This window comes from Callorhinus ursinus, unplaced genomic scaffold (genome assembly GCF_003265705.2).
Source record: "Callorhinus ursinus isolate GAN/ISIS: 27379988/994484 unplaced genomic scaffold, GSC_fseal_2.0 scaffold86, whole genome shotgun sequence".
In the NCBI taxonomy this organism is placed as follows: Eukaryota; Metazoa; Chordata; class Mammalia; order Carnivora; family Otariidae; genus Callorhinus; species Callorhinus ursinus.
The window spans coordinates 438,431-461,704 of record NW_027397148.1 but is presented as its reverse complement, the minus strand read 5'-3'; the positions used below and the strand labels follow the sequence as shown (position 1 = coordinate 461,704).

At 38.3% G+C, this 23,274-nt stretch overlaps 1 protein-coding gene across 3 annotated transcripts in view; it reads right to left on the bottom strand.

The window, feature by feature from the left end:
• Positions 1–217: 217 nt before the first annotated feature.
• Positions 218–23,274, bottom strand: part of FAM210A (family with sequence similarity 210 member A) — a 47,561-nt gene continuing 24,504 nt past the window's right edge. For all 3 annotated transcript variants that reach the window (XM_025865211.2, XM_073888030.1, XM_025865212.2), the window contains exons 2-4: positions 10,558–11,074; positions 4,988–5,099; positions 218–1,086 (exon numbers count right to left, since the gene is read on the bottom strand). In XM_025865211.2, the coding sequence (XP_025720996.1) occupies positions 853–1,086; positions 4,988–5,099; positions 10,558–11,033 (822 nt within the window). In that variant the 5' untranslated portion in view covers positions 11,034–11,074 and the 3' untranslated portion in view covers positions 218–852. The remainder of the gene's footprint in view (positions 1,087–4,987; positions 5,100–10,557; positions 11,075–23,274) is intronic.

The following is a 23,274-nucleotide window of genomic DNA, read 5'->3' as shown; positions in this document are numbered from 1 at the left end:
TTCAACTATATTTCAGAGGAAAAGTGAAAATAATATGATACCTTAAGTTTATTGTTGAAATCAAATATTCTTAAGGTATCATATTATTTTCACTTTTCCTCTGAAATATAGTTGAAGAGAACACAAATGATTCAAAGTAGAGATTTATGTATTAGGTGAAAAAGTACCATAGCCATATATATTTGCTTTAAAAAAACTGACAAGCTTCAGGTAAAAATCATTTTTAAAGGGTCAATTTTTCATTTACATTTAACCAATACATCTTACTTACATACACAGGACTCCGTTTTTATTCGCGTTCCTTCATATAAAATGTGTATTTTAACTGGTATATAACTGTTATATACTGTTTTTACAGAAACACTAAGTATCCTCTTATTCACTGGCAGTTTTGATGGTAATATTGGTTTCCACATTAAGAGATGAATATAGTTAAAAGCTCAATGAATAACATAAAGATGAAAACCCAGTGTTAACACCCTGTCTAGGGCCACATCAGTTATCCAAGGAGTCAACTGCTTCATCTGCATAAATTATAGCTGCAACAAAACATAAAGCAAGTATGATTCTGAAGACCCCGAAAAAAGAGCTCTGACTTATGCGACACTAACCACTGCTTAATGCTGCTATTGATGTTAAATTCTTATACTGGGTTCATTTTTTTCTTTTCAAAAAACACTGATTTTTCTAGTAATATTTAACTTTAAAAAGGTATCTTAGGTCTTTAACCCTCAGAGAACTGGTATATTTAGGCAACTAACCAAAAAAAATCACCAGGATCATGTATCTTTGTCCATAGTTTCTAAAGGGTTAAAGTGCAGAAATTGTCTATCACCTGTTATAGAAGGCACCCTATTCCACTTTTTTCTTAAAAGAAACTTTTTCTTTGGTTTCTTGTAATTTTTCAGTGAGTCTATCCTTTGTTTCTTCCATTTTCTCTGTGAGAAGCTCCTTGGTCTCTTCCATCCTGTCTTGTAGATATTCCTTAACAGGAGGCGGTGTCGACATGTAGCCCCGACTACGCAAGTACTTCACAGTGAAGGAGGTTCCTCCCAAAGTCACAGTATATCGGGCAGGTGTTGCAATCTGAGGAGAAAAGCAAACACAGGCAGATCAACAGCTGATCATGACTATCATCTTAAGCAAAAAACAATCTGAAATTAAAATTTTTAGTAATAACCCAACGGTATAAATTACTTTATTGCTTCACCAGGCTAATGTAGTTAAGGCCTCTATGGTCTTCCCTCCTAGCAAGGGATCTTCTTCTGTAAACGCATTTTACAAATATCTGTCACTTAGACACTGACCCATGGATTACAGAATATTCGCAGTAGAAGCGCTGGTCGCTGTAACCATGTGCTAGGGAACCTGCAGACAGGCACCCTGGGAGATGAGACAGATGGCTCAGGACCAACAACAAACATGCACATGCTTCTATTCCCTAAAACCCTGCTAACCTGTGGACACTGTGTATCTAGAACTAAACTAGAACCAAACTACTTCAAATGGTGAGAGGTAAACATGGGCCAAGTGTTTACTCTTTACTGAATTTAGTTTAGTTTCACTTCCAAATCCCTTTGACTTTCCCAGGCCTTATGCTACCTTCTCGCTACAATCCACCCTGGGTCTGGAATCCCAATTGGGAACTTCCATGAGGCCAAAAAAATCCAGGCAGGCATGCACAGGCTTAACTTGGACCACAAATTTAAGGACCAAAGCTGAATACTAGACGAACTGGTCAAAGAGCCACACAAAAGCGGATAGCATCTGTATCACATTCTGATAGCTTCTGTGTTAAAATTCAGTACCAAAACTCTTTGAAAGAGCCGCCTATGCTCTCCATTTCCAACTTCCCTCTTCATTTTCTCTTGAATTTACTCTAAGCCTTCACCCCCACCTCTCATCATAGTCACTGAAGAGGCCTGTGAACCATCAGAACTGTGGAGACAGCTTCCCCCTCTACTCCTTGGAGCATGTCCTGCCCTGGCTGCCATGCCCCCATTTCCCTGGTTTCCTTCCACTTTGGAGGATGCCCCTTTACAGTCCTTCCTGCCCATTCTTCTTCCTGTTGTCTACCTCTGAACACTGTGGGGCAGCATTCAGTCCCTGCACGCCTTCTCCACCTACCTCCTTCCCTTGGTGGTCTTATCCAATTTCAAGTCTGTAGTGCCACCGGTACACTAATGATTCTTAGATTTCCAGACTGAGCCTCTTCCCTAAATTCCAGTATATACAACCTCTGACTTATTTCCACCTGCATGTCTAATAGGATCTCAAAATGTCATTTGTTCAAAACTGATCTCATGATGTTCAATGGTCCCACCCCAAACCTGCTCCTCTCAAAGCTGTCTGCATCTCAGGAAATGGCAACGCTATTCTTTTATTTATTTATTAGAGCGTGGGGGGAGAGGGAGAGAGAGAATCCCAAGCAGACTCCCTGCTGAACGGGGAGCTCCATGTGGGGCCTGATCTCATGAGCCTGAGACCGTGACCTGAGCTGCAGTCAGGAGTCAGACACTTAATGGACTGAGCCACCAGGGCACAGAGCCTGATGTGGGGCTTGATCTCATGAGCCGAGATCATGACCTAAGCTGAAACCGAGAGCTGGAGGCTCAACCAACTAAGCTACCCAGGTGCCTCGCAACTCTTTCTTAAGTTGCTCAAGCCAAAAACCTACACGATAGCTTTGACTCCTTTCTCTTGCATAATTTACGTTCAACCCATTAAAAAATTCCATCAGCTCCATCTTCAAAACACATCCAGAATCACCTACATGTTATGGGCTCTCCTGCTACCACCTGGGTCCTGGCCACTACCAGCTCTTACCCACACCATTGCAATAACCCCTCCAGATAGGTCTCTGGGCTTCTTACCTTGCCCAGCTTATATATAATAGACTGTTCTCAACAGAGCAGCCAAAATGATTTTGTTAAAACACAAGTCAGATACTCAAAACTGCCCAGTGGCTTTCCATCTCCTCTGAGTAAAAGCCAAAGGCCCAAGGTCACCCTGATCTGGCCGCTCTGTTGCCTCTCTGCGGTTCACTCATCCCAACCACAATGGCATCCTCCCTGTTCCCTCCAATACTCCAGGTACCCCGTAGCCTCAGGCCCTTGCACTTGCATTTCCCCTCCTTGAATGCTCTTCTCCCATACAACTGCCTATTAACTCCCTCACCTTCTGGCAACCCTCCCTCTAAAAAAAACAAAACAAAACCAAATACTAAAAAAACCACTCCAACACAAACACATCTTCCCTTGCTGGTTTGTTCTTTCTTCTTAGCACTTAACATCATCTAAACACCATAGTGTGTGTGTGTGTGTGTGTGTGTGTGTGTGTTTTAACTTTACGTTCTTTACCTAAATGGCTCCCACCACTAGAATGTAAGTTCCACGAGGGCATGTATTTTGTACCATTTTATTTAATTACAGTATTCCCAGTACCTAGAATGGCACTTGGCAGAGAGTAGGAGCTCAACAAATTTTTGTCAATTCAAATGAAGGTCACTTCCAGGACAGTGCGAGGGGGCTGAGGAGTGTGTCCTACTCTGTGTCACAAGGTCACACTCAGGTGGTTTTTCTCCTCTTGGCCACACCTCTTTTTTGAGGCTTTGCCATATTGAAGCAATAAATCTCAATGTTTTTCGCTCCACCTGAGAAACTATGGGTTACAGAAAATACCCAGGAGAATCCTTGCACATTCCCCACCTCACAGAGGAACAGTGAGTGGGAAGGAACACTGCTGACACTAACCTACCTACGTGTACAGGTTCATGTTTCAATTCCCACCCAACAAACACGCACTGAGCATCGATGTGCCTACAAAGCACAATATCAGGCATAGTGAAAACACAGAGAAAGAAGACATGACTTTGAATTCCTAAACACTTAGAATCAAATAAAGAAGCCAAATATTAAAAAAACAAAAAAGCCCCACAAAACTAACACCAGACCATGATATGAACTGTAAGAGCTACATACACGTTATAGGAGCATAGGATAAGAAGCAATTATAATTAGGGAAATGCTTAAATCATCATGATACTTTGACTTATTAAGGTAAATTACACCCACTACAACTAGAAACTTGGTAATTTATGAGTTTATTAAGTTTTAATGTCTTAAAAACTCAGCAATTAAGCTTTAGCGCTCTAGTCAAAATCATAATAAAAAAGGAAATCTCCCAGGATCTCAGAGGATTCTAATGAGGATGTCAGCATAAAACGTGACCTGTACTACTATAAAACCATACTTCTAAGTATTTTTATTACAACAGAAGCAAAATAAAATAAAATCTAGCTTCTGAATGTTTTCTACCTGTTTTCTTTCTTAGGATAAAGATATAGAACTTCATAATTATTTGTCAACTGAGAAAAATAAGATTAATATGGCTAAATTCCACAATTTACAGAGGCTCCTCTTCCAAAAGAAAGACCCATAGACATAGAAACTCAGCTTATAAAGGTGTTGGTGTCTCAACTCCACAGAACAGCTACAGATGGCAAACTTCTAAAATGAAATGTATGTAACAGCTACTAAGTCTAAGGTTTATCCCATAAAACAATCTGAACTAAACCTTACTATTTTACTTATCAAGTAGATGAACTATTATAAACAGTAAACTAAATGCTAAATATAACCAAGTCAGGTGGCACATGGATCTGTGAAAAAGGAAAATTAATATACTGTAAGTGGGAGAAATGTCAAAAAGATGACTTCTGGAAATTCGGAAAGTCTCACATTTGTCTGATCACAGCACGTTAGGAATGATCTACCTATTTTCAAGTCACTTCTTCCTAAACCATCATTTTATTTATACTTAAAATTTAAACTTAAAAAAATAGAAACCTTAGCCATTAGACTACGGTATTGTATATGGTATTTTAAGTTACAAAAAATAACTACTGGGAACTAACATGGAGTTTTATGAGGAACTGAGCAGGTTATTGGTTAAGTGTGAAGAGCAACTCATTTATAACAGTACTTACCTTAAACAAGGCATATGCTGTTAGTGCATTTCCACTCTGGGAATTTTTCAGAATGTTTACTATGCTGTCTGGTAACCCAATGAGTTCTAGAAAAGGAATGACATTCACACCTCTAGGAAAGAAACAAAATGATTTATATATATATATGTCACTCCTCTAAGGAACAAAGTAACATATATATACACACACATTTATGTATGTATACACACAAACTTTAAGGGGTAAATATTTTCAAATTTTTTCTGAAAACACCAAAACCAAATTTTGTTTAAAAATCACTTATGCATTGTCAAGAACTGTGATTTAATTCTAGAAGAACAGAAACATTAGTGTTATACTGTATCTTACTGTTTGCAGCTTCTGCTTTGCTTCTCCACATGGACATACATCCCTAATTACCATATTTTAAAAAATAGAAGGATCTAGCCGAGTAAAATTAATAGCTTTAAATGACTTAAGAGAGAAGGAACGATCAGAATCATTTACTTGGTCTTTGTTTCCCCAACCAAACACTACTTCTTCAGAATGCTCTAATTCAGACTTCAAGACCTAAGCTTTTCACCTCTAAAATTACATGTCAAACTATATTGTTGTAAAAGCAACATTATAACAGTACTTATTGTGTTATTATGCAAAGAATAAATGATTCCATGGGTTTGAGGAAAACTTCAATTATTCTAAATGGATGCCTCTATTCTATTAGCAGGCTTAGAAGGCAGGTGAAGAAGCAATTACCATAAATTACAACAAATTTTTGGATGGAGGGAGAGAAGGCAGAAAGTCTCTAATACGAGCTGTTAAGCCCTAATTTATTTTAGTTTCCATGATTATCAACATTTAGCTTTACTGGCATGTGCTCTCTCACGCTCTCCCTTTCTGTGTGTTGTTTTATAGACATTGTAACCCTTTGCCCCTCATTCAGAACAAGGTTCTTGTTCTGTGCTTTTCCTACATAAACATAACTATCATATTCAGGAATTTTTTTTAAAGATTTATTTATTTACATTGAGAGAGAGAGAGCGAGAATGTGGGGGAGAGGGAAAAGATCTTAAGTAATTCTGTACTAAGCGTGGAGCCTGATGTGGGGCTCAATCTCATTACCCTGAGATCACAACCTCAGCTCAACCAAGAGTCAGATGCTTAACTGATGGTGCCACCCAGGCGCCGCCATATTCAGGAAATTTAACGTACACGAGAGTATATAGTTAATACACAATATATTATTTAATATTAAAATTTCCTGAATTGTTCCAGTATGTCCCTTGTCACTATCTTGTCATTTCTCTCTGGTCTCCTTTCCTCTAGAAGTGATCCTCAGAACTTTTTTGAGAAGGAGGGCAGGATGTCTTTGACACTGAGATTTCTGAAGCTTCCAGACCAGTTAGCCTGGGAGAATACCCCTCCGTTTGGATTTGCCTGTTTTTTTTCCTCCTGATCAGGTTCAGGTTAAACATTTTTCAACAGGAAAACTGTACAGTTAATTCTGTCTCAGTACATCACAACAGAAGCCCCATGACATCAGTTTGTCCCACTGCTGGTGTATGGGTGACTCTTGCTTAGGACAGGGTCTCTAGGGTACTTTTATTTTTTTTCCTTTAAAATTTTTTATTGTTATGTTAATCACCATACATTACATCATTATAAACTAATTTATTCTTAATATTAAAATATATTTGGTTAATTGGGGAAGTTGTCCCTCTATGATTGCACTATAATACTCTGAAATCAGGGACTACTCTCAAGAACATACGGCTGGTCATCATCAAGGAAAATTACCTATCATCCACAAGGGGAAAGCAGATAACTGAAGGATCTTTAAAAAGTTAAATTACAAAACTGACTGTAAATCCAACCTGGTTTCTTCTTTCTCCACCATCAGTTCCTTTTCAAGTCTCTTAGATAACAACAGAATCCCATTAAAGCAAAACTTAGTACTACAAGGCCTTAGCTATTCTATGGATCTAATCAAGTCACTTTGCACCATTAATATCTTACCATGATATGCTAATTATATCTTCTAGAACCAATACAACTATAAAATTATTTTATCAATCATATCCTAGCCCAGTATGTAAAATCTACATATTTAACAGCAGTCATGAAGGGGAAACAAAAGACAAACATTTGGCCAAAAATAAGACAAAATTGAGTGATTTAAAAAAAAACTATCATAAAGATCAAATAATTACCTCAGACACCTTGCACAAGTATCTTTTATAAAATAAAGAAGCAAACAACTGGTTCTAGTTCTTTCTTTATTTTGAAGATTTATTTATTTATTTGAGAGAGAGAGTGAGTGAGTGAATGTGTGCCGGGGGGAAGGGGCAGAGGAAAAGAATCTCAGGCGGACTGCCCACTGAGCGTGGAGCCCCACGTGGGGCTCTATCTCACAACGCTGAGATCATGACCTGAGCTGAAATCAAGAGTCAGATGCTTAGCCAACTGAGCCACCCAGGCGCCCCTGGTTCTATTTATTTCTAAAATACCAATTTGATTATTTTAAAGTAAAAATAACTTTCATTTCCTTTGGAATTGCTAAAAATGAAACACTGGTGAGGGACTGAGTGACTGATTCCAACAGTAATATCCACTTGTCACTTTTTACTCTGAAGCTTCCATGGCCTGACAGAAATCTGTGCTTTTCAAACTGCCAGCTTTATGGATGTTTCAACTGATGCAGAAATACACAAGGGCAAAAGCACACTCACAGTAAGGATAAAATGCAGTAAAAATCAGGTAGGATTTTGCCTCAGAATGGATCTGTAACTTTAGAAACTTGAGGCCTAAAACACAAGGATCTAACTGTAGGAAGAGAACCATCATCACAAAGCTACAATTATCAAACAGAGCACTTCTGGTTAGAGGTAAGATCTCTGCAAGGTTTTGCCAGATAGAAGGGGCAACAAGGCTTAGTTTAAAATAAAATCTATTAACATGTACAATTCAGATCTTCCCTGAGATAAAATGTTTCAAAAGCCGAGATCTTTATCACCGAGTTAAATAAATACAGAATGGCGTTCTGTTCTATCATGTCTAGAAAGGCAGTAATGCTAGTTGTCAGAGTGACTAAAACAAACACTGGTCACTAATGCAGTGTGATGTCAAAAGCCCATCTTTCAAGTTACAAACTATTTTTTTCTCTTTCTTTTAATAGTTAAATAGGTAACAAATAACAAAGAGTTTTGCCCACCTAAAAACAAGATAAAATAAAGCTAGCCTCTTGCCAGTTCAGTTGAAAACCTGTATTTAATACACTCAACTCCAATTTGATAATAAGACCACATCTCCGTGAAAGATACACTGCCATTAGAACAAATCCTACTTACTCTGTAAGTATTACTTGTGATAAGATCTTTACTTAGAACAAATCAACTTTCTGAAGGGATAGGATTTAATAAAAACATTAAGAAGAACTGTTTCTGGGAAGCAACACATCCTACATAATATAAATTGGTCATGGCTGGGCAGGGGTGGTGGGTGTGGAAACCAAAGTCCCGTGCTGACAAACAGCCAATAGGCAAATTGTGATGGATAAAGGGACGTGGCATTAAGAGGACAGTCTTACCACCATGTTTACACACAAGTATTCTCCAGAAAAAGAGGGGGAAGAATAAAATGAGGGTGCATTCCACAGGGGGTGGCAGAATGTCACCACAACTGCCTTAGGTGCCAGACAGACTGAAAAAATCTTAAGTATAATTCATATCACTAGGTTACTTGGGGTCTGCTTTTTCGGTTACAGAACTCTTACTTAAGAAGGCAAGGGAAAGTAAAAGGACAAAGGTGCTCTTTTTAACAGACCAAATGAGAATTTCATATTAAAGTAATGAAAAACTTAGATTTCTCCCTCCAAGGCCTTCTGGCCAAATGCTTACAAAGGGCAAACTAAGGAGGGCAGAACTATCAGTCATATCATTTTCACAGTATTCCATCAGAAAATCCTCAATAGCTCAAAAAAGAACATTTGGCATATAGATAGCCATTAATTAGAGCTGAAGGCCAATAATAATTTTTATTCAAAATGGCACAGGATTTTATGCTGTATTAAAAACTAAGGGCAGTTTTGAAGACTTCTATAAATATTATACATGTCCAGAAAAATGTCATTAATGAAAAAGATAATTCCATAAAGTGTACATACAAGGATTTTCTATAAAGAAAGGGACAATTCTTAAAGGATAATGATACATAACAAAGAAGGATATAATTGAATATTAGGAAGATAATGGAGAAAAAGATGTGAAGAGAATCAGAACAGCATCAACTACACAAGGTAAAAACATCCTTTCAGAACTTTTGTAAAGAAACACTTCTAATCCTGTGTTTTCTAAGTCTTCATTTCATTATCTTTTAATTTAGTAAAAAATAACCTTTATCCCAAGGAGTGAGCTTTACATACAAAACTGACATATCTTATTAATTAATACCTTACTATCGAGCCATTAAATATAACCAAACACTGAAAATCAATGGACTTCTGGAAAGAATAAAATAATTCTAGCCCCATAAGGATTGAGTTTACTAAAACTCAAAGTGGGGTCCATTGTGCCATTTCATTGCCCTCAGGATGGTGAGCTCATTCAACTCTGCCATGCCCAGGCTAATATTAAAAAAAAGCCCACACAGCACATTCAAAGGAATAGGCACACGTCGGAACGCCTTAGTTGCTAGTGGCAGAAACAAACTGGAAATCATTGGGATCTGCTTCAATGTGTACCCTGCTCCTAAAACATTGTAAATAATATAACTTACCTTAAAAGAAAGGAAGAGTATTTAACAAAAAAGGGTGCATTTAGATATCTGTGTTTTACAATACCTGCAGGCTAGGGCCACCAAATTAACTTTATTTAGAAGTTTATTTTAATTGTGGTAAGAACACCTATCATGAGATCTACACTCAATTTTTTAAATGTACAAAAAATTGACTTCTGATCAGAACAAAAGACCTTACCTTGACACATATCAGATGTGGGTTTCACTAAAACGTAAGCCTGCAATTTGTTCATTTTCGTATCTGTAACAGATATTAGCCAGGCTTTGGCAAAAACATCATGCTAATTTCCCACCAAAATCATACATATGGCAAAATAACAGATATATTTTCACATTTGTGAACACTTTAAGAAATCTATAAGTATAGAACTCAATAGTGCTGCCAAATTTCCGAAATCTATTATTTTATTTCTGTGTCATGCTAAATGTTGATAGATGAGCATAGTGATAAAGAGCAGGGGCTTTGAAATAAGACTCCAAAATATTTGGGAAAAAGCTGTTATTTTGACTTATTCTTCCTTAATCTCATTAATATAATGGGAATAATTACACTACCTACTTCATATAGTTGTGAGGATTAAATGAGATGATAGTTTAAAATTTTCGTATAATGCCTGCTATACATGGTAAGCGAATTTAGCTATGAAAATGTCAAAAACAGCTATGAAAAGCAGTCACACTCAACAGTTATAGACATTAAAGCATTTAAAAAACTATTTAAAGCTTTGATTAGTACAATTAAGAAGATTAACATTCTGATAAAGCAGGGAAAGGTGCTCAACGAAGCAAAAACTTACTTTATGGCTGCATAATAAAATGTTCCAAACCAAACACCAGAAGTTATTAGATGCACTGGAATCAAAACTTTTCCATATTGTCTAAATGTTTTCTTAAATCGTTGATAAAGACTAATAGATTTGTCTTGTAAAGGATCAGGTTCTTCCTTTTTTTCCGAAGGAGTTCCAGGGGATGTGGCATTGGATGACATAATCCTCTTGGATAAAATATCTTGCTCCCACTGTTTATGGTGAAGGACCCCTGGTTGGGGTGGATGAGCAGTGAATGGCTTCCTTTCCTTTGCAACACACTGGACAGCAGATAAATGTAGCCATTGTTTTTGAGGGCCCTGTACCAAAACTACTCTGGATTCAGCTTTATACAAAAGTAATGGTCCCTTTAGGTTTTGACAGTGTCCAAAAAGATTGGCTTTATGTGGTTCCATGCATGTCCTATGTGCCAGTCGGAATACAGACCTTGGTACATTCCATTGCATTTTGAAGAACGGTGTTTGATGGATTTCAGCTTCTACAGAGACTAGATTAAAAAAAAAAAATTAGATTATACTGATTTCCATTTTAAACCAATCCACTTAAAAATAAATCATTAACTGTTAGGAAGTAAAGGACAGACATTGCTACCAAATCCATAGAAATTAATGTTAAGGTATATAGTTTGAACATACCATAATTTTGAAATGTTAATAAAATATATTTAAATATGATATAGTAAACCAGTCTAACAGATATCACGAAGGGTAATGTTTTGAGGTTATTTTATTGCTACAAAAGGGATGTTTCTAGGGCTTCTGTTATTCTACAAGGAAGCTGTGTAGCATAATGGAAAAATAATAAAATCTAGAAGCCAAAAAACTGGGCCCTCATGTAATTGCGTTGTAGACTTCAAGCCCAAGTCTACTAGTAAAATGATTACTTCACAGGACTGTTACATAAATTACATGAAATTTCTGATGTAAAAGTACTTTTGTAAACTAACAAGTATCAAGTAAGTTATTATTACAACTGTTAAGGTCTGATAAATAGTTGATACAGGTACCAATTTTTCTATAATGCCTTTTGACTAAATTATATAAAATTTTAAATCACACATATTTTTGGCTGGTGAGGAGACAGATTTTTCCAGATATCTAAACTTCTTGTCAAAAGACAGTATTTTAAAAGAATACAGACTTTGGAATAAGATAGACCCAACTGAGCTAACAGCGGTATTATTTTGAGCAAATTACTTAGCTTCTCTAGACGTAGGTTTCCCCACTAGTAAAACAGAATTATAGTATGCATTACTATGTAGGAAATCATTTCCCTTCCCTCAATACCAGGCAGTGCCACCTAACCACAATCTCCACCCCTACCCCACATCAGCTACCTTACTACTTCTACTACATTGTGAATAGATGATTTCGTTTTTTAAACTGTACACTAATATGAGTTAGCACCCCAACAAGTCAGCAATCCAATAAATACAGGTACTCCATTTTACATGAATATTTGTTATCTGGGGTACAAAGTTGTCTGTCATTATATAAAAATATCCATTAATGAATTGTCCCTATATAAAATTAATCCCCTGACTCATCCCTCCCTGATTAACAGTTAATATCAGCTCTTATCAGGCTCTCACAAATAATCCAACAACACAATGCAAACAAATTATGAAAAGAAACTGCACATCTTGCAAATAATAGGCTCCCAGGAAACCTTTAAAGGTGATATTGGAGATTGCTGCAATGAAAAGCAAAGTCAATGACAAGTAACAATCTGAAGAATCAGACCAGTTAACAACCAAAAAGAAAAACCACAGGAATGATAACAGGTGCTTCATATAATGACTTAAACAACTAAGAAAGGCCATAGAGAAAAATGATTAAGTCCTTAATTATTTTTACAAAACTGACTTATTGTTGTGAAAGTCAAACATTAAGTAAAGGAGGTCTTATTGTGCTTTCTTACAACCCATACAATTTCCTACAAATCTATGCTATGTCTATTCCAAGAGGGAAAAAACATCAATTGGTTATTTATTCTAAGAATTAGCTGAGTTGGAATTATAACCTAAGATTTGTCAAATATAACATTTGGCTTGAATTTTTACAAAAAATTCCTTTCGAGTATTTTACTATGAATCTTTGGTCTCTATTTTAGTTGGATTTATTTTGAGGATTTTCTCCAGGACCATTATCTTTGTTTTGTTTTTGTTTTTGTTTTTTAGCACCATTATCTTTGACTTATTCCTGTCCATGGCTTTAATCCTGGTGTTTTCTGAACTCAAAGGTTTTTTTTTTCTTTTCTTTTAAACATATTTCCTTTACAAGGCGGTTTTCCAGGAGTTGAAGTTCCCAGAAGGCTTTCAGATAATTAAATTATTATGTTTGTGTTTGTGAATAAAATAAAGGAAAAAAAAGATTAAAAAAAAAAAGCCTCTTCCAAGCAACCAGTTTGCACCCTTTTCCCTGGTTTCCCCAACTACCCGCTCCCATTTAAAAAAAAAAAAATTATCCTCTCTCACTTATTGACTATTTTTAAAAATATCCTTATTGAAATATAATGAACATACATTTCACTCATTTAAGCTGTAGAGTTCAATGACTTATAGTATATTTACAGTTGTGAAACTATCCCCACAGTCTTAGCTTAGACCATTTTCATCACCCCAGAAAGAAATCCCATATCCATGAGCAGTCACTCATCATTCCCTCCCCCTCCTAGCCCCAGGTAACCACTACACTATTTTCTGTCTCTCTATATTTCTCTATTCTGGACATTTCATTTAAATGGAATCACAGTATGTGGTCTCTTGTGACTGGCTTCTTTCACTTCGCATAACGTTTACAAGTCACCCCTGTATTACCTCTTGGGCTAGTATTTACCTTGGTTCCCTTAGAAACCAATCTCTGGGCTAGTGGTTTCCAAAACTGGCTATGCATCAGAATCATGGCAGGTTGCAGATATTGAGGGGAAAGGAGAGGTGGTTTGAAAAACCAGATTCCTGGTCTCCATCCAGACCTAATAAATCAGAATCTTCTATAGCCAGGTCACACCTGACAATATGAATTTGGGGGTCATTTCTCTAGGGCCAGCAAATGGTTTCAGTGCCAGAGGCACTGTTCATTCCAGAATATGTATGATACTACTCAGTCTGTACCTGCCATCTACTTTTTCATCTGAAGTAGGTTTGTTCCTTTAAATCTAATGAGTCTTACTGTGTATGTCATCAGTATTGTGACTGATTACCTTTGGAAGTCTAGAGTGGCAGCAATGCTGTTATCCATCATCATCATTGTAAGATGTTTTTTAGCCCCTACTATGTGGTAGGTGTTATAAACACTTTACATATATTAACTCATACTATTCCCATAACAGTCTAATGAAGGAGGGACTACTGTCATCATTTCACAGTTTAGGGCACTGAAACACAGAGAGGAAATACACTCAACTGGTGAGTGGAGAAGCTGGGATTCTGAAAACGTTACTAAGCTATACGGCCACTTCCAGAAGAAACAAACAGGCCAATTTTCTTTTTTTTCTTTTTAAGATTTTATTTATTTATTTGACAGAGAGAGACACAGCGAGAGAGGGAACACAAGCAGGGGGAGTGGAAGAGGGAGAAGCAGACTCCCCGCTGAGCAGGGAGCCCGATGTGGGCCTCGATCCCAGGACCCTGGGATCATGACCTGAGCCGAAGGCAGACAGACGCTTAACGACTGAGCCACCCAGGCGCCCCAACAGTGCCAATTTTCAGTAGACTAAGATACATAAGACACATAAGACACACGATAAAAGTGCCCTAAGGAAACATAAGGCCCAAGAAATTAACTTTTAACTTAAAATTAACTTTTAAATTAAAAGTAAAAATTAAAACTAATTTAAATAACAACATATGGGCAATGGCTACAATATTTGACAGTGTAACTCTAGACTTCCAAAGGTAATCAATCACAATACTGATGACATACACAGTAAGACTCGTTAGATTTCAAGGAACAAACCTACTTCAAATGAATACAAGTAAAAGTAGATAGCAAGCACAGACTGAGTAGTATCATACATATTCTGGAATGAACAGGCTTCAGGAACAATAAAACCTAGGCAAGATAGAAGTTATCTCTCATAGCTAGCATTGTGTATAATGCCCTCAGCTCACTGGCAGCTTCCATTTCTGGATTTTATTAGTCTGCTCGTCTTTTCAATGAAAGATAAAAGTTTTTGGTTATTGGTAAATGGTGGAGGTGTCATTCCTTATAAACTCTACTTAGATTGGATTAGTTATATGTGGACAGGATGAGTGGACCTGAAGAAGCTGCGAACGAACAGGCCTCTATTTCTGATATAAATGGAGACCTGGAGTGATGAACAAATTAAACCTGAATTTCTTCCAGTGAAATACAGTAATTTCAGTAATACATTTTTTAAATCATGAGACTTAGCTTATACCAAAAGTTGCCTGTTATTTTCCTGCCTCGGCAGTATGAAATTTTCATATGTATAGATGAAGCAGTGTTCTAAACTGCTTATTGTTTCAGTTATGGAAATAAATGATGAAATGCATTATTAGACCCAAGTGAAGTGACAAGGTTCCATTGCTTGTTGTGGCTATCCTTTTCCACGTTAGAATTACGCCATAAAAGCCTTTAACACTTCAAGTGGTTGGCATATGGTTAATGGTACCTAATTCTGAGTATACAACCCTACCCTGTATGGTAGGGGCATCATGAATAATTTCTAAGTAAAGCCTGATTCTGTCATGAATAATTTTCATGAGCAGGCAGAATTTAACAACCGAGAGCCTGGAATCCAAGGTCAGACTGACCAAGTTCACATCCTGAAAATGCTATAAACTATGTACCATTTGGGCAAGTTAATTAGCTCCCCCAACCCCTGTGCCTTGGTTTACAATTTGTAAAATGGGGTTAATTATAGCACCTACTTCGTAAGATTGTTATGAGATTAAAATAAATACATGTAAAATGTTCAGAAAATGATGAGTATGTAGCAAGTGCTCAGAAAATGTTACAAGTTATTATTGCAAGTGTGTAAGTAAACAAAGTAGTCTGTTGCCCTTCTTCACAATGAAACAGCCTAAGGATCAGTGCCTGAGCTGAAAGGAGATTACACAGGATAAACAGTTGTCTAGGATGGCTCTGGCACAAAACTTGAAAAACTACATGAAACTGTACCTAATCAATCCAATAATATCCAGCCCAAGACCACACATGAAAAAGCAGTTAACACACATGTGTGAGAGTTAGGAGCCTCTCCACAGCAATTCTGAGGCAAAGAGGTGAAGACATAGTGGTCAAGAGTAAAGTTTAAGTATAACTGGTATTAGACTTCCAGTTGTGGAATGAGTAAGTCACGGGAATAAAAGGCACAGCATAAGGAATACAGTCAATGATATGGTAATACTTTGTAGGATGACAGATGATAGCTACACTCGTGTTGAGCCTAGCATAATGTATAAACTTGTCAAATCACTACCTTACACACCTGAAACAAATGTACCATTGTATGTCAACTATACTCAAATTAAAAAAAAGAAAGAAAAAAGTAAAGGTATAAGGAAGCAGTGGGAACCAAAAGAAGAGAAGCCAAATTAAAGGAATGACGGAGAGGGAAGAGGGACTGGAACAAATGTTAATGAGAAACCACAAATGTTAAAATGCTGTTGGAATTATAAAGAAGCTATATCCTAAATTTCCAGTTCTATGAGGCAAATGAATTAGTTCATGAGATTCCTTTCCTCCCTCTATATCCTAACCAAACCCCCACTCCTCAAGATTATATGAACACGTTTCTGTTCCTCACAAACTGGAAGCCTAAGACATTCAAGCAGCACGAGAAATACAATGGCTGAGTGTACAGGTAATGAAATAATTTATAAGCCATTCTTATAAAAGAAATAAAAACACACTAGGTAAAAAGAGAGTTGAAACAACAAATTCCAACAGCAAGATTTAGTTCTCTATTGTATGAATCCAAAAAAGTCTTCTCAAACAAAATCTAATTTGGAAGTTCAATAAAAATAAATAAATAAAAGCAAAGTTGCTCAGGTTAAAGCAGGAATAAGAGGAATAAAGTCTTCTGGTTTGTCCTCACCTCCTCCAGCCCATGGGCCACTGCACCACAGATGCCCTAACTGTGAAAACAAAATCACAAAGTGGACAAATTCTCTATAAATAATGGTCCTACTTCAATTGCCATTTTCCTGCAAGTCACATCACAGGCACTAATTCCTTCTGAAGTCCCTGGGCCCTGCAAGCTAGAGAAGAAACTCCACTGAAAACACAGATATTGGAATCTTCTTTTTCTTTGTGGACTTTATGTTCCTGGAGAGCAAGAAGTCTGTGTTAATTCCCAGTAGGTATAGGGACTAGCGCAAAACCTGACATCCAGTGGGTGTTCAATCTAATTCAGTTCCATGAATGTCAACAACTTGTTAGTTTTTAAAAGACTCAATTTATCTCGAATAAATGACTTCTAAAATCAATGTAGCATCGTCAACTTTGGAAGTTTTGAGGACTTAAAAATTAACCCTGTCAATTTAAAATAACTATAATATGTTAAAAGCTTGAATGGGAAAAGTAAACAACACAGAATGTAAGCAGAATGGAAATTCTTAAGAATCAAAAGGAAATGCTACAAAACAAAAACAGTCTAACAGAAATGAAGAATGCCTTTAAGGGACTCATAATCCACAGAGCCAAGGAAAGAATTGGTGAGCTTGAAAGGATGCCAACAGAAACTTCCAAAACTGAAATGCAAAGAGGAAAAAAAAATGAACCCTTCTCTCCTGACCAACACACATATAAAACAGAATAAAACATCCAAGCATATGGGACAACTTTAAAAGGTGTAACACACACATGACAGGAATGCCAAAAGGAGAACAGAGAAAGAAGTGTAAAAGAGAATTTTCCAAATTCCTAACAAACACCAAACCACAGGTCCAGGAAGCTCTGAGACCCGAGTAGGATAATTATCTAAAACCCATATCTGAGCATATCATATTCAAGTTGCAGAAAATCAAAGACAAAAAGAAAATCTTAAAGCTAGGGGGGGAAAAAAACCCCAAAAAACAAACACCTTACCTAGAGGGGAACAAGGATTAAGGTAGAGGCAATTTCTCAACAGAAACCAGGCACACAAGAGAATAAAGCGAATATTTAAAGCGTGCACAGAAAAACCATCAAACTTGAATTCTATATGCAATAAAATTATCCATCAAAAGAAGAAATAAAGGTTCTATCAAAAAAATGGAAGGAATTCACTGCCAGCAGACTTGACTTTCAAGAAGGAAATAACATAGAAACTAGGCTCTATATAAAAAAAAGAAAGACTGAGGTTAGAAACTGCAGGAGGAGGAGGCAAGATGGCAGGAGAGTAGGGGACCTTGTTTCATCTGGTCCCTTGAATTTAGCTAGATAACTATCAAACCATTCTGAAAACCATAAATTCAGCTGGAGATGTAAGAAAAAATACCTGGAACTCTACAAGTAGAAAAGCGACTGCTTTTTGCAAGCTAGGAGGTGTGGAGAAGGGAATCTGAGGGCAGATATTGGAAGATAAATGGAGGGGGGAGGTAGCCTCCATAAGCCTGCTACAGGAAAGTAATATAGCCCCAGAAGGCAAAACTGGAACTCTCAGAAATCTGCTCCAGTGAGAGATATCCCTGCCTGAAAGGTGTTCAGGGGATGAAAGGGGCAGAATTCTAAGTGGGTCAGTGTGATCTCAGGATTCCAGGAGTTACAGAACTAACGGGGGTGCCTGAGCCAGTAGAGTACCCAAGCAGTGAAATGAGGAAACTGGTTTACGGTCAGGGAGCCCAGAAGGGGGTTCTCAGCTCTAGTTGCCATAAACTGCGACCCAGGCCTGATCAGGTGACCGCTCTCTGACTGGGCACCCTGCAACAGACTGGAATGCAGGGACCATCTGCCATTCCCTGGGAGGAGCAGAATGGGTGCGCCCACAACCTGGCAACAGCTCTTAGGGTGGCAGCCCTGGAAAGGACGGTATGGTGACACTTAGCTGTCCCCCAGGAGGGGTGGAGCAGGTCCACGCATGATCCCTTGACCACTCTCAGCAGCAGGACCCCACAAAGGACAGTAACTGGGGACCCTCAGACAGCCCCCGGGAGGATCACTGTCAACACACACCACAGGAGTCTGCAGAGTTTGGCACACACAAAAGTGAAGATCATTTATCTCAGAGGGTTTACTGAAGAGAGGGGACCGTGATCTTTTGGCTCTGGGGCTGGAGATCAGGCACGACCATTTTTATTTTGATCCTCTAAAGAGGTACAGAGAGCCTTCAGGGAACAAAAGCCACACTGAGGACAACTAACCCTGAGCCCAGCCCCCTGGCAAGGGGCAGGGCAACTCCACCCAGGTACAGATGCCTGAGAAACAGCACAGCAGGCCCCTCCCCAAGAAGACCAACTGGAAGAACAAGTGCACAAGGTTATAGATCCAAGACTGTAAAACTCTAGCACTAGGAGAAAATAGTATATAGAACTCAAGGTTTTTTCTCATGATTCGTTTATCTTTCAGTCTAAAATTTCCCATTTCTTTTTTCCCTTTTCAACTAGTTTCTTACTTTATCAACACTTTGTTTTTAAGTCGCTTTTTAACTTTTTACACCTACATTTTATAGATATATGCTTATTATTGACCTTTTTTTCACTCTTCTATTTTATTTTTGTATATATACAAGTTAGCTTTCTTTGCAATTTTGGGATTTAGTGTCTTCTAACACATAGACCAAAATTCTCTCAGGAACAAGTAGATCACCCTGTTTCGTCCACCCTGTGATATTAGATTCCACTTCTCTTTTTTGTTTTGTTTTTGTTTGCTCTTCTGTTTTGGTTTCTGATCTCTTCAGATTTGTCTAGTGTGTATTTTGATTGGGTCATGGTGAATATTTTTGATTCTGCTCATTTGCTCATCCATTCTTCTCTGGGCAAAATGACTAGAAGGAGAAATTCACAACAAAACAAAGAACCAGAGGTAATGTTCTCTGCCACAGATCTAATTGATATGGATATAAGTAAGATGTCAGAGCTGGAATTCAGGATAACCCTTATAAAGTTAATAGCTGGGCCTAAAAAAAGCATAAAAGACACTAGAGAATCTCTTAGTGCAGAAATGAGACCTAATCAGGCCGAAATTAAAAATGCTATAACTGAGATGCAGTCTAAATTGGATGTTCTAACAGGCAGGGTAAATGAGGCAGAAGAGAGAGTGATTTAGAAGACAGGTTGATGGAAAGGAAGGAAGCTGAAGAAAAGAGAGAAAAATGACTAATAGTGCAGGAAGACAGGCTTCGAGAAATCAGTGATGTCATGAAACATACCAACATCAGAATTATTGGGGTGCCTGAGGGTGAAGACAGAGAGAAATGACCAGAAGGTCTATTTGGGCAAATCACAGCTGAGAACTTCCCTAATCTGGGGAAGGAAACAAGCATTCATGTCCAAGAGGTAGAGAGGACTGCTCCCAAAATCAATAAAAATAGATCAACACCCCAAAATATAATACTGAAGCTTGCAAATTTCAGAGAAAAAGAGAAAATCCTGAAAGCAGCTCGAGACAAGAGGCTCCTAACCTACAGAGGGAGGACTATCAGGTAACATCAGACGTAGCCACAGAAACCTGGCAGGCCAGAAAGGACTAGCATGGTATATTCAGGGTACTAAATGAGAAAAACATGCAGCCAAGAATTCTTTATCCAGCAAGACTGTCATTCAGAATGGAAGAAGAGAGAAAGAGCTTCCAGGACAGAAACTAAAAGAATTTGTGACCACTAAATCAGCCCTGCAAGAAATATTAAAGGGGATCCTTTAAGTGAAGAGTCCAAAAGTAACAGAGATCAGAAAGAAACAGAGACAGTCTACAGAAACAGGGACTTTACAGGTAATACAATGGCACTAAATTCATACATTCCAGTAGTTACTCTGAATGTAAATTGGCTAAATGCTCCAATCAAAACACACAGGGTATCAGATTGGATAAAAAAGCAAGACCCATCCATATACTGTCTACAAGAGACTCATTTTAGACCTAAAGACACTTCCTTGAAAGTGAGGGAGAACCATTTTTCATGCTAATGGACCTCAAAAGAAAGCTGGGGAAGCAATCCTCCTATCACATAAATTAGATTTTAAACCAAAGACTGTAGTAAGGGATGAAGATGAACACTATGTCATACTTAAAGTGTCTATCCAAAAAGAAAATCTAACAATTATAAATATTTATACTCCTAACTTTGGAGCAACCAATTATATAAAACAATAACCAAATTAAAGAAACACATTGATAACAGAATAATAGCAGGGGACTTTAACACCCAAATCACAGCAATGGACAGATCCTCTAAGCAGAGAATCAACAAAGAAACAAGAGCTTTGAATGACACATTGGACTAGATGGACTTCGTAGATCTGTATAGAACATTCCATGCTAAAACAACAGAATATACATTCTTCTCGAGTGCACATGGCACATTCTCCAGAATAGATCACATACTGGGTCACAAATCAGATCTCAACCAGTACCAAAAGACTGGTATTATTCCCTGCATATTTTCAGAACACAATGCTTTAAAACTTGAACTCAGTCACAAGAGGAAATTTGGAAGGAACTCAAACACTTGGAGGTTAGAGAGCATCCTACTAAAGAATGAATGGGTCAATCAGGAAATTAAAGAAGAATTTTAAAAAATCATGGAAACAAATGAAAATGAAAACATAACTGTTCAAAACCTTTGGGATACAGAAAAGGCAGTCCTAAGAGGGAAGTACATAGCAAAAGAAACCTTTCTCAAAAAATTAGGTAAGTCCTACATACACAAGCTAAACTTAAAACAAAAGGAGTTGAAGAAAGAACAGCAAATAAAGGCTAAACCAAGCAGAAGAAGAGAAATAGTAACGATTAGAGTAGAAATCAAAGAAATAGAAACCAAAAGAACAGGAGAACAGATCAATGAACTTAAAATCTCCTTCTTTGAAAGAATTAATAAGACCAATAAACATCTAGCCAGACTTATCAAAAAAAAAGAGAAAGGACCCAAATTAATAAAATCATGAATGAAATGGAGAGATCAAGACCACCTCCAAGGAAATACAAACAATTTAAGAACATATTATGAGCAACTATAGTTGCTCAACATATATATGCTCAACATAAAATTAATCAATCTGGAAGAAATGGATGCATCCCTGGAACCTCATAAACTACCAAATTGAAAGAGGAAGAAATAGAAAACCTGAACAGAACTATAACCAGCAAAGAAACTGAAGCAGTAATCAAAAATCTCCCAACAAACAAGAGTCTAGGGCCAGACGGCTTCTCAGGGGAATTCTAACAAACATTTAAAGAAGAGTTATTACATATTCTTTTGAAGCTGTTTCAAAACATAGAAATGGGGGGGCGGAGCAAGATGGCGGAGGAGTAGGAGACCTAGATTTCATCTGGTCTCAGGAATTCAGCTGGATAGGGATCAAACCATTCTGAACACCTACGAACTCAACAGGAGATCGAAGAGGAGAGTAGCAACAACTCTCTGAACAAAGAAGCGACCACTTACTGGAAGGTAGGACGTGCGGAGAAGTGAATCCGAGGCGATATTTGGGAGGATACACGGCGGGGGAGGGGCCTCCGCCGGCCGCTTCTGGCAAGTGATAGAGCCACGGAGCACAAAATTGGAACTGTTAGAAGTTGGCTCCGCTGAGGGACGTCGCTGCAGTGGCTAAGCGGAGGGTGGAATCCTCCCGGGACAGTGTGGTCTCAGGACCCTTGGGGTCACAGAAAGACTGGGGGTGCCTGAGTGCACCAGAGCTCGCAGGTATCGGAGCGGGGAAGCCGGCTGCAGAGACGGAGCCGAGGCGTGGGCTCTCAGCTCGGGGTGGCCATAAACTGTGATCCGCGACCCAGTCGGGCCACTGCTCCTCCAGCAGGGACCCAAAAAGCGGCAGAACCGGGGAGACTCCCCTTCCTTCCCGGGGAGGAGCGGCGCGGGAACGCACCGCAGGGATCTGCTGGGTTTGGAGACTCCACACGGGGTCGGGTGCCAGAGATAGAAACACTCGGTCACGGGCCGGGTGAGCACGCAGTGCGGCCAGAGACCAGGGAGATGGGAGTGACTGCTTTTCTCTGGGGGCGCACTGAGGAGCGGGGCCCCAAGTTCTCAGCTCCTCCGGGTGGAGATTGGGAGGCCACCATTTTTGCCCTGGTCCTCCAAAGCTGTACCGAGAGCTTGCAGGGAACAAAAGCTCCTGAGAGCAAACGGGAGCAGCTTCCTTAGCCCGGACCGACAAGGGCGGGGCCATTCAGCCTCCGGCAAAGACATTTGGAAACCACAGCAACAGGCCCCTCCCCCAGAAGATCAGCACGAACAGCCAGCAAGTCAAGACCAAGTTTACCGATCAAGGAGAACGGAAGAACTCCAGCGCTAGGGGAATACTGCACATAGAATTCATGGCTTTTTTTTTAACATGATTCATTAGTTCATCAAAGTTAATTATTGTTAACTGTTTTTTTTTCTTTTTCCCTTTTTAACCAACATTTTATCACTCTCTTTAAAAAAAAAACTTTTTATTTTTCATTTTTAGAGTCATATTTTATCACTTCATAGTAGTTACCCTTATTTTGGCATATATATATAAGTTGTTCTCTCCTTAAAATTTTGAGATACAGTTTCTTCTAACAGATCAAAATATACCCTAAA